A 12,899-nucleotide genomic window follows, 5' to 3' on the forward strand; every position below is an offset into this window, starting at 1 on the left:
TTCAAGTAAAATAAAAAATTCTTAAATCATATTGTGCATTACTTTTGGAACCACCCTCGTAAATAATACAAAGGGATAACAGCAAAATCTTACTCAGCTACTATCAGCTCAATTATACAATTAAAAATCTGCTGCTTTTCGTAAAAAGATAATCTTATTCTAAGAATGATTTAATGAAAATACTTACAATTCTTGGATAAGGAACGCGACCGAACGAATAAATTTCCCAAAGTAGAATTCCAAAACTCCACATGTCCGATTTGTTTGAAAATCTCTATAAATCAAAGTTCAAAAGATAATTCTTAGTATGACTAGATTCATGCCATAGCCAATAAACAAAAACACAAACTACTTACACCACCCTTGAGTGCTTCCGGCGCAGTCCACTTTATTGGCAATTTACCCACTTCCAAATTATAACATTCCTCTCTTGCCAGTCCGAAATCGGATACTTTAGCTACACAGTTCTCCGAAATTAATACATTTCTCGCTGCCAGATCACGATGTACGACTTTCTTCGCTTCCAGATACTCCATACCCGAACATGTGTCACTGTACAATGATCAGATGAAGACATAAAACATACATGCTTGGCCGAATAAGTTAATCATAAGCAGTAATTATGATATTTACCATGCAAATGTAATTTGATCTTTTTTCGTAATATGCTGTCTACCGCGCGATCGTAGATAATCGACCAAGGACCCTTTACTCATATATTCCGTAACTAAGTAGATGTGCTTATTCGTAAATACTAAACCGATAAATTTAACGAGATTCTCATGTTCCAGTGTTCTGAAATTTAAAGACTATGTAGTCGGATATATTCAGCTGAAAAGACTTGATCTTACGTCATAACTGATGCTTCTGCTAAGAACTTCTGTGCAGCTCCATCATCTTTCAGCATTTTTACAGCGACTTTTTCGTTTCTTAGAATACCCAGCATCACATCTCCGAATTCGCCCTTTCCTATGCTCTCGCGCAATTGTAGATCGTTCTCTGGTATCACCCATCCTTTGTCGGCGAATTCTTTAGAATTGATGCAGAACTCTTGTTTGCCCTTTTTCGGGAGACATTTGATTAGTTGTGTGCATAGACCATCGGCATCCTTTTCGTAGTGCTGAAACATTTTATGAAATATGTAAATAAAATGGGGAACATGTGTAAAATTAGAATGGTAAATAGTAAGGGTGTTGATTTTAACAAATGAGCGAAATGGTAACTTGCGTGTGCACATATTCCCACTGACACAGCCAAAGTTTCTTCCAACTCCATTGCAGTACAACTTGAGAAACTGACTCCCAAACGGACTTTAAAAACACCTAGCTTTGCGGACTGTAATTTTCTTCAGTGCACTGGTCACCCATATGACTATGTATAGAAGTTTTAATATTTTCTGTTTCTGGTAAATGTTAAAGAAACAAAATTGATGACCTCAGTTTTCTTCACCGATAATCATTTAAAGTAAAGAATCCCAAAAAGATAACTTAGTATGTTATATGTACAAATGTTAACGCAAATATGGCCTCGGCCAATATGAACTGTACACTGCAAATCAACATGCACCGAAGTGCAACCACTCACGACTTGCTAGCGCAGTTCACTGCGAAGGTAAAAGCGGCTCAAGAACCCAACCACATTCCTCCCCGACTTATCAGATGCCGCTTCTATTGGGTTTGGGGCGTTGCCCAGCTTAGGGTTCGAGTCTAAAGCCGAAAGGATGGCTTGGTCTGGATTTGATGTTTCAGGAAAACATTTTTCAGCGTCTTTCTAACACCGAACAAGACTAAGCCAGATTATCGACGCAGGCTTAATGCTCTAGCGGACGCTATCTTGGGCAGGGGATGGCGCAAGCATGCTTGAAAGAGCCATGCCTTATCCAGCCTCTACAGTTTGATATCTCGCGGAATGCATTAGCCTGGCACTCTTCTGAATGTGGAATATCACAAAGGTAACCATCGGCAGTTTCGTCTCTCGTGCTTTTGAAACATGCACAGCTGCGCTTGAAGACAGTTCAGGGGGTGGCAGCGCTACAGCTGGTATTATCGTAAATTCAGTTATGAATTTGGCAACGACATGCTACGAGGCTTCCATGCCCAAGAGGATACACGGCTGTAATATACCTTCAATGTATTGGTGGTTGGCGAAATTTGCCGACCTGCGGAAAGAGTGTCATAAGCTTCGCCATTTAGCACAACGTTTGCAAGCAGACAGGTGACATGCACCACAATGACAGGGTAGAGATTAGCTAAAAGGAAACCCCACAGCGTGATAAAGTCAAAATTCGTTCCTGGTAGGGGCTAGTTGTCGAAGTGGATGGAGAGTCCTTTATAAATTGATCACTGGAAAGATGGAGGCTCTGACAAGATTCTCTTCACCTAATGCCGAAAGAAAGAACCAAATTGTGCAAGAATTATTCCCTATGGATCTCATTCCGATCGATGACAACAGCATGAAAGACCTGGAAGGCGTGGCTCTCTCTACAAAAAATGAGAAGGCGCCAGGATCTGACGACATTTCGGCAAAGGTACACAATGGTATTCCAGCTACTGCTCGGGACATTCAACACTTACTTGGAGTAGGCATTATTCCTTACTGCCAAAAGTGGCAAGGCTCGCGCAGGTCAACGAAGGCAAAGGACACCTTGAGCTGTCATCCGCATATCCACCGCTCTGCCGCTGAATCGATACGTGCTGCCGGGAACTAATCCCCAAGACAGTTCGATTTTAAAACTGAGAGTTCTACAGTGGGTGTTTTCATGGAGGTTGTTAATGCTGTTCATCGAGCTAAGGCGCACAGCCATAGACGTCGATTTATAGTGCTCTTCGTAAGCTTTATATCAGAAATGCTACAAATCGGCTGATGGCAAACGTTGGGGGCACTACCGTCCAATCCATTCTGTTCTATGCCCCGCAGGTTTGGGCTGATGCTCATTAGAGCCTTGTCCAAGTACAGAGATAGGAGGATTTGCGGGTGACATCTGCTTACCGCGTTGTCCTTAAACCAACTGTGGTGGTAATCGCGGGAGTAATTCCCGATGACCACCTTACCAAGAAACGTAAAAAACGTGTAGAAGTGCAAGGGAAATGGTTGCTCAAGAAAAACGACAACATAAGGAGGGACTAACGAAAGTTCGGTAAATTGAAATTTTCATTTTGAATTAGGATAATTTTATAAATTGTAGATTGTTTGTCATAGATTAGCGATATTTTACGTAAAATTTTAGAAAGATCAGTGAAAAGGGAGGCCTGGGAACGCACATTTGGTGATTCTATTCTCGCACAAATTTCCAACATCAGCTGAAGCCAACCAGAAGTCAACCAGCTGAAGCAGATTTTCAGATTTTCCCCAAAAACCATATGAGGCGAATGCACCCTCTCTGAGAACTGTGTCAAATTGGTTTGGAAGATTCCAGATAGGACACTTTTTTTCGGCAGGGCAAACCGCACGAAGGTCGCTCCAAATCTTTGACCGTTGATAGGAATGTGAACCTAGTGGAAGCTAAAATAAACGAAGCTCCCAGATTGACTCAAGAAATAGTTGTCAGTAAACTGAACTTGAATGCCATGGCTGTGTCAAGGATATTTGATCATCGTCTGGGATACATTAAAACGTCTTCTCGATAGGTTCCATGCATTTTTAATTGACGTTCAAAAGCAGGCACGCGTTCATTCCGTTATTTCCCTCCCTCCGTTTGGTGGAAGGAATTCCCTGACTTGCAGGCTCCGTGAGGCAGGAGAAACGGAGAGCTAGAGCGAAATAATACGAAGTTAGACAATTAAGTAATGAGACTGATTTTATCGCCGCGCTTGTGGTAAACCTGCAGCCTTCAAATTCCCTTCCCCTCTCCATTGATATTCTCACCATCGCTCTAGCTTGTTTAGTTCGCCTATTGTATCGTGTTGAGTAGACGTATGTTGGTGGTGCTCGTCACGAAAATGGAGAAACGAGCAACGCGTCGCGATAAAATTTTGCGCCAGATTGGGCGAAACAGCTTCGGAAACGTACGCCAAAATTGCAAAGGTGCATGGTGATAGTGCTCTTAGTCGGGCCCAGGTGTTTCGATGGCATAAACAGTTTTAGAGAGGGGGCGTGAAAGCGTAGAAGACGAGGCGCGGAGCGGGAGACCAGTCGAGATGCGAACTGACGCGAATGCGGAGCGTGTGCGTGTCCTAATCCGTGAAGATCAGCGTTTAGCAGTTGGAATATTGGCCTCGGAACTGGGTATGAACCGTGAAACAGTCAGACGAATTTTAACGATTTCAAGATGAAAAAGTTGTGCGCGAAGATGATTCCAAAGAACCTTTCTGGGGAGCAAAAGCAACACCGAATGGCCGTCGCAGAAGACTGTTTAGAACAAATGGAAAACGATCCCACGCTGCTTGATCGATATGATATGTCACTCTGTGTCTTTTTTTTGTTCCCTAGAACAAAATGGTTGTCAAAGGAACCCATTTTGAATTAATTACAGACATCCAAGCGGCCGTGACGAGGGTGCTCGCTGGCATCCCAGTCGAAGTGTTCCCGAAATGTTAGGAAGAGTGGAAAACGCACTGGTATCACTGTATAGCGGCCCAAGGGGGCTACTTTGAAGGGGATGGCAGAGTTGTAGAATAATTTTTGAATATACGGTTTTTATGGAATGTCTCATTACTTAATTGTTTAAACACGTATGTCAAACGATTCCAGGCTTATTCTTTAATGACGGGAAGGTAGTAAGTTGATAGTCCGTCGAATCAGCGTCACAGGAATCCTAACATTTAGTGGGTAAACACATTCATTTATCCTACAAAAAAACAGAATATGGGGAAAATGGGAAGAAAACAAAACAAAAAGCTGTCATCACTCCTCATGCTAGCATTGTGACACTTGGACCTTAGTTCAGGATTATGAAAACGATTTATAAGAAAGTAGATACAACAAACAGTTGTACGAAATATACGATGAGCCAGAAACTTTTAGCCCGACGAAAATTCTGAAATTCTGATAGGTTAGCAATTCATAAGAAATAGAAGAACCCAGGATACTAAGGGAGATATCCAAGTGGGGAAACAAAGATATCAAACTAATTGCGCAGTGTATGTAAACAAGCGTTAAGCCGACCCAATATTTGGAATACGTGGAACTGGCAAAAATGTTCACTGGGTCGAAATTATTGGAGGCACCTGTTACCAATAGTTACACCAAAATCGGTCATTTGTATTTGTATCGATTTCTCGACTCTTGAAGCCTAATTACTACCAAGGCTTTCGCATTTGCAAAATAGGCCAGTTTGAGAATTATAAAAGAAAACCAACTTACCGCCACCAATTGTCCTAAATTCTCAAAATATTCTTCATCGTCAATTGTCAACTTGTTTTCCAAATATTTCACGCGATAATGTTCAACCTTTCCTTGAAAGCACACGCACAGCGTATAATCACCGGGAAAATTTGTCGATTCTCTAACCAAAAATAATCCATCTTCTCGGGGCTGGAGTAAATGTTCGGCTTCATCTCTTGAAATGCTGCCATGGAACCACCTGAAAGAGTGAAAACGCACCATTATAATATTATGAATTTCGCAGATATTAGGAGATAAAAAAAAACTTTTCAGTGCGTACTGGAATTTTTCAAAATCAAAATATTTCATTTCTATTACGAAGGTGACTTATTCATTGATAGCTTTGCTGTTTCTGTCGTTGTACAAACAATAATTATAATAAATTTTTCTATTTCACACAATGTCGCGTTATCTTTATTTTCGTGTTTGATAACTGTAAACTCATATCAACTGGAAGCAAAAAAGATGAAAGATAATTGTTGGGAGCGAAAAGATAAACGCAGTAAGGGAATGATTGGCAATTCAGTTTCATTAGCTTAAACGGCTTGTTGGTCGTGCGTCATAATACGACGTTTCCAATATTTTGGTCGATAAATCATCGAGGATTGAGTGTGGATTTAGGAAGGTGTATTGATATGAATGTGTCCCGGAAAGCAGATGTTCGTAATTAACTCGATCCTCATGAATTGATGGACAAATATTGTGAAATGTAATTAGAAGAACTGCCGCGCAGATACTGATTCTACTTAGAACTGCAAGATTTTATAGCACTGACATGAACTCTACTCTGAGGCGGTTGCTTAGCCCATCATCCGTTACGTTTTGTAAAAAAAAATACAATGATTAAGTCGTTGTGGGATTGACGGTGCGATTGCCGATTTGGTTTAGCACCGGCCTCTCAATTTGTGTTTCTGTAGACGTATCACTTGCACAACATTGTGTGATGAAAATGCAACTGAAGTGGAGTCTCATTGAAATCAAATAGGATAGGTCTTTATAGGATCTAGGAACTTTGTTTTTCAATATCGTAATGTGGGCCGCTGGCTGTACGGGACGAGATAGCGTAGACGGGCTACTGCGATGTCTGAGGCATCGACGAACAACGTTAAGGGTGCACTCTGCTGAGGGAATGCCAAAAGTGCAGCGTCTACCAGCAGTTGCTTATTGTTTCAAACGCTTGGACGGATTCTGGAGACCACATCACCTTCCGCGATTCTTTAGTCTTGAGACCAGACAGAAAAGGTGTAGTAAAACCCGGTGATGAGCGGCTTTAGACAGGAAGCGACGATAGAAGTTTACCATTGGCAAGAACCTTATAAGGTCTTTCACCGTCTTTGGCAGCGGAAAGCTCGCGATTGCTTGCACCTTGTTTGGATCGGTTTGTATGCCGCCAGGGTTGATGGAATGGCTTAGAAATTTTACCTGGCGCTAGAAAAACCAACACTTTTTAACGTTAAGAATTAGGCCATTGTCAACGAGACGTTGACGGAGATATGCCAAATGCTAAGCCTCGGTGGAAGATGCGACCAAAATGTCATCCAAGTAGACGAGTAGTTTCACCGTATTGAAGCTTGGCTATCACTGCAGATTGCGATGCGCCTGCCCTTCAACCGCTCGTCAATCACCCAGTTTGCCACCCTTAGGATCGCATAAACTTCGACTTGAAAAACCGTTGCATATTGTCCCAAAGGAAAAGCCCACTTCTCGTTTTTATTCGAGAGGTAGACTCCGGCTCCAGAACCCTTTTCTGTTTTTCAACCATCGATGTAGAAGACTTCTGTATATCCCGCCATGCATTCCTCTGGGACTTCTCAGTTCTCTCTACGCTTCAAGGTAACTTCATATCTTCTACCAAAAAGATGTATGGGGATACGAGAATCGGAAGGCATTGTAAGAACTGGATTCAGTACTCCCAGCAACTCTTCCAATGATCTGTGCCCCCCCCCCCCCCCACATCCGTTGTTTCCCCATAAATTGAGAGAGGCTGCAAATGGAGTAGTGCATTTAGAGCTGCGCCGGATGTCGTGCTCATGGCACCAGTGAAACCCAGACACACAGTTCTTTGCAGTGCGGCTAGTTTACGGTGAAAACCTTTTTGTCTCACCTTAACCCACCACGTTACGGATGCATAAACGAGAATTAGCCTAATGATTGCAACGTATATACACATTACCACATGAGGCCTGAATCCCCATGTCGAGGCAAAGGTCCGTCTGCACAGTCCATAAGCTGTAAGACCTCCTTTCATCTTTACCTCTACATATTTGTTCCAAAGAAGTTTTTTATCTAGAGTGACACTCAGATATTTCACTTCTTCGGAGATTTGAAGGGTAGTACTCCTCATCTCAGGGAGGCAAAGTCCATCCAGTTTTCTCCTTTTTTAATGAATAAAACCATTGTGGTTTTATTTGGATTAACTGAACGGCCATATCTGAGGTACCAACTGTCTATCAAATCAACGGCACGTTCTATTTTTCTACATATCAGCATATTCCACAGAAGTGGCAAAAGTACACCTCCTTGGGGGCAGCCCTTCGTTGCTTCTGCAGTCAGATAGCGATCGACACCCACCTCAGCGCACAGCAATCTCTGCGTTAGCATAGCATGCGTCCACTTAATTAAAGCATCATCAACACCATGTTCTCTGGCGGCATCACAAAGTTTTTGAAAAGGCGCATAGTCAAAAGCCTCTTCAATGTCCTCGAACATCCCCATCGCGTACTCACCATTCAAAGTTGCATCTTTGTAACCAAAGGATGTTGGTTTTTATTAAGTGGGTCCGACCTAAGTGCGTTTCCTCGAATGTGACGCTCTACCAGTCTCTCCAAAGCTATCAGTAAAAATGAATTCAAGCTGATTTGTCTGAAATCTTAGTCATAGTCATAGTCATCTTTCCCAGGTTTCAGTATGAAGACTACCTTAACCTTTTGCCAAGAGGAAGGCACATAGCCCAGAGCAAGACATCCTTGAAAAATATTTCTTAAAGGTTGCTCTAAGTGCTCCATACCCTCCTTTAGCATTATCGGATAGATGCCATGCCAAAGCGCCATGTCAGGTGCTTTGAAATGTTCAAAGAGCAGTATGGCAGGTCTCACCTTTTCATGGGTAACAACCGCATTTGCAGTGTTCCAGTTCCCCTTGTAACACTTGCGTGTTGAAGGGGTTGCAAGAACCGTCAACTCTCCCCCTGTGACTTCTCTCACCCGTTCTCCCGCGTGGTGTACTTCCAGGAGGGTCTGTACTGAATCCAGTCTGGGGCTCGTGAAAGCACCGTCAGGTTTTTTAAGAGAGTCCAACTTGACCGTCTCATCCTTTTTAAGGACTCTGCACAGCCTTGAAGTCTCTCTTTTACCTTCCTGTTCCTCACAGTACGATCTGAAGGAGTCTCGTTTTGAACAGTCTTCGTTCTTATTACTTTTTCAAGCACGGTTCAGAAGTCGCCTGGTTGATTTTCTTTGTTTCCCGCAGTTCCCGGTTCCACCAAGGAACCGTTTTATCGCTTTGGCCCTGGGAAATAGGACGAGCCTTTTCATAGCACTCTAGAAATGTGCAGTTCAAAGTTTTCAATTCATCTTCCAGCGCCAAAGGAGTCATTAGTCGCCTAGGGAACTGTACTTTACTGCCAAGATGTTCAATGAACTTGTCCAACCCGTTTTCCTAGGGTTCCGTTTTTGTACTGCAGACTGTTCGCCCGCAATAGTCAGATTAAATTCTAGGTATCGGTGATCTGACAGTGAGACCTCGTCTAGCACTCGCCAGTGTGTTATCAACTCTAACACTTTTGAGGTACAGATTGTTAGGTCAATTACTTCGCTTCTTCTCGGTCCCAGGAAAGTAGGGGTGCACTCTACGTTTGCAGTCATAAAACCAGCTGAAGTGATGAAACCAAATAGACCACTTGATTCTGCATACGCCACCAAACCCCTAAGCTCTTGCGTCGGTGGAGGATACAAAGAATCATAGGGTTGTTTGATAGCCTGGAGTTAAACGAAATAAACAGGTTGTAGAGAATATTTACGATATTGGCTAAAATTGTATAGCTAAGCTACACATACATATATTGTATTTCAGGAGAAGTTAATGTATTTCTTAGCGATACAATTTTAAATAATAAAGGAAATACTCTCTACAGCTTTTTAATAAAATTCAAAAATTTGTTTAAGAGCTGCATTCACTTCACAAACTATTTCAGCTCATAATTCCCCATTGACTATAAGTACATATATTACCTGAAGGACTTCTCAATTCAACTCATTTGCCTCTAAAATCACTTTGCATTGAAAGGTTCTCATTAAAACGCGAATCTTGCAGCCCAAAACGGATGAAAAGTTTTCGGAATATAGGATACATAGGGGCAAATCACAAGCTATAGAGCCTCTAAGGATGGAAATTCAACACAAGCATCAAACCTGGTGCATTTCATCACCCTCTGAAATGTACTCTATTCAATTTATATATTTTTTCTATAGAATTTGCACGAAATTCTGAACGTATTTGTAAAATGGCTTTGCTCCCGCTATAGTACAGACCGAAATTTTAATTTAAGGATTTTGTTCATGTTGCCGTGGTTGGCGTGTAAATACACTCATATATGTAAACAAAGGTTCAGTAATTGATATTTATTCAGCAGTGATTTATGAAAGTAAATTACTTCATATTTGGCTGGAATGAAATTGGAGAAGATCAACAAAATGCATCAGGATCTGATATGGAAATTAAAATTACTGAAGCAAAGTTAATTGGAATAAAGATGTTCCCCACGAGAAAGTTGAGTTGAGAAAGACGAAAGACGCCGGAGAAGGAGATGTTGAACAATATTTGGAAATGAGAAATAACCATCCACAGATGTCTGACGAGGCCTTCGGCTTCGAAACATACTAACCGAGACCTTTCATTGGATACCCCACATGACTATATTCGGTGCAAAATTGTACACCCCCCCCCCTTAAATTCAACGTAGAAAGATGTAACTCATTGTAACCGTAAGCGTTCACAGTTCCCACCTTTCCACCCAATTCGAGGTTCATCGGTATAACCATTTCCGAGAAAAATGCATGTGACAGACAGACAAACCTGGATCCCTTTAAGCGAAGTGGTAAAATTTTACCCTCTCCACCCAGGTTCGCGAAGACGGATGGACAACTAGGTATTGATTGTGGCATAGGATGTACCGGGCCCGTCAAAGAAGAAGCGGTGTATGTCAACGACGAGGGAACTGATGAAGCAAATGTACACAGAGTGGAAAATTTCCTGAAGGAGATCGGTAATCCCCTGAACACGTTCTACGAATTCATCGGCCCGAAGCTATATTAATGTGGTTGTTCGAAACCTTAAAAGACACCTGTGAAAAGGCCATGGATGTGCCAGGTTCGACGAAACAATGTTCAGCGAATACTGGACAGTTACAAACTCCTACGGTGACCCCATTGCCACAGGTGACTATTGCTACCAAAAGGATGGAGCGAGCCATTCAAACAAGTCCAAAGTAGAAAGTAGCAAAGGGCGTAAAGAGGAGCAGAGAAAGAATAGAGGATACTTGTGTCAAGCTCCCAACACCAAAGAAAAGCCGAGGGTCCAAAGAACCAGTAACCAGTAAGCCAAATCGGCTTCACAAATGAAATCCCAGGAGACGGGAGTAAATGTTTGGGCAACCGTGAAGCCACGGGAGCAGGTAAGGTAAGAAGGAGGCCTCGTCCGGATGCAATTGTTATCGGAAGCAGAGGTGACCTCTCTTACACTGGGATTCTGCGGAAGGTCAAGAGAGATCCGACGCTAAGCGGTCTGGAGACAATGTCACACGGATCAGAAGAACACAGGAGAGAGAACTATTCCTGGAGCTTCGGAAGACTTAGGACGAAAGGACGCTTAACTACCAGAACTTGGTTGGTAGATCCTTAGATGAGGAAGTTACGGTGAGGCAATTAAACCACGAGATAACTGTGGAGTATAGAGACTTTGCCGGAAGCTGGCAAAATCACGACAGGTTGTCTGTAGGATCCGGGAGAAAATATCTCCGACTATGTGTTTTAAATGTCTGGGGTACGGTCACATAGCACGATAGGTCCGACCGGTGCAAGCGGTGTGGTGAAAATAACATTTAAAATTTCTCATTCCTCCTGCTTTTGCTATCGTCACAGGAATCCATTCAAATCCCCGTAAATACTTCTACATCAGTCAAGACTCAACCCAGAAAGGATAACGTATTCATTATGAGAATTATTTTCTGCCTGAACTTCCGTAAAATGAAACGTCGCGAGCAGTTGTAATTGTAAATACAGATGCACATAAAAGGTATGTTCGCAATCTTCCTATAGTATGTCAGCATCTCCATTTCATTTCAATAGGCTCACAAGGTCTGTATATGTGTGAGCTTTCGGCTTCACAGCACCTTCTTAGTAAGATGTTAGGCAACTTGCAAAAATAATCTTGAATCAAGTGCTCCTTACTATGTTTAGTAGCAGCAGCAGAGTGTATGACTAGAGTACAATGGCCTCAGGTAGATGTGATGCAGAAAAATTTAGTGCAATCATCTCTTTCGTTACAACTTCGCGGGGTAGTACTTGAGAAGTAAAGCATGGGAAGGGTATGCCTAGCACGTAAAAGTGCACTGCTCTGAAGATGTTTGTGCTGAGGCTGGATTCTGTGAATGAATTCATTCTGAAATAGTAGGAACATTAATTTATGAATGAAATGTAGTACTCGAAATGAAAAAGGGGTCCTTTGCCGGTATTCCAGCATGCATAATTACACGTGACTAATGTAAGCCAATTTGTCGTATTTCATGTCTGGGTTAGTTCAGGGAAAAATGTTGAAATGGCGGTTTCACTACAAATCGATAAAACTGAAAGCGTGGAAATGAATGGGGATTTATCTTGCCCCATTGCAATTTGTGCACATTTCTAATGGGTCATAGTTACGGATGATCTTAATATTACGACTTCAGGCAAGAGGTTTTGTCCGTAAGAGAAATTAGCCCACCTTTACTCAAAAGAGATCGGCATCAACTTCAACCTTAAATTCTACTTTCAGGGAGCGACTTCCGTGATGAGTAATTCAACCCAAGGCAATTTCCTCTTATCCCAAAGAACTGTTGCAAGGGGAATTGGGACGCTGCGAGAGCGGTGGCATGGATGGCATCCACCCAGCGATGCTAAAGGAGGGTATAGAGCACTTAGATCAACTTCTAGGAAATATTTTTCGAGGATGTCTTGCTCTGGGCTACAGCCTTCCTCTTGGCAGAAGGTGAAGGTGGTCTTCATACTAAAGCCTGGGAATCTTTCTTTCAAATCCAAAGAACTTCAGGCAAATCAGTTTAACATCATTTTCGCTGAAATCTCCGGAGGGACTGGTTGAGCGTCACATTCGCGAGAAGACAATAAGATCACACCCCCTAAATGAAAACCAATATACTTACCAACGTGGAAAGTGCTGTGAGTCTTCTCTTCATTCTTTGGTTTCAAAGATAAAGGATGCAACTCTGAAGGGTGAGTACGCGATGGGAGTGTTCGTGAACATTGAAGGGACTTTTGACTGTTCGCCCTTCCAAAAGCTCTGTGATGCCGCCAGAGAGCATGGTG

The 12,899-nt window shown here is 42.3% G+C and overlaps 1 protein-coding gene across 5 annotated transcripts in view; it reads right to left on the bottom strand.

Moving 5' to 3' along the window:
- LOC119658918 (tyrosine-protein kinase CSK) overlaps positions 1–12,899 on the bottom strand; it is a 142,228-nt gene that overhangs the window by 8,832 nt on the left and 120,497 nt on the right. For all 5 annotated transcript variants that reach the window (XR_005250303.1, XM_038066740.1, XM_038066741.1 and 2 more), the window contains 5 exons: positions 5,302–5,521; positions 852–1,120; positions 634–795; positions 357–552; positions 188–274 (listed from right to left, as the gene is read on the bottom strand). Coding sequence is in view for 4 of the 5 variants with exons in the window: in XM_038066740.1 (XP_037922668.1) it covers positions 188–274; positions 357–552; positions 634–795; positions 852–1,120; positions 5,302–5,521 (934 nt within the window). In the remaining variant the exon portion in view is untranslated. The remainder of the gene's footprint in view (positions 1–187; positions 275–356; positions 553–633; positions 796–851; positions 1,121–5,301; positions 5,522–12,899) is intronic.

Source organism: Hermetia illucens, chromosome 6 (genome assembly GCF_905115235.1).
Source record: "Hermetia illucens chromosome 6, iHerIll2.2.curated.20191125, whole genome shotgun sequence".
NCBI classification, from domain to species: domain Eukaryota; kingdom Metazoa; phylum Arthropoda; class Insecta; order Diptera; family Stratiomyidae; genus Hermetia; species Hermetia illucens.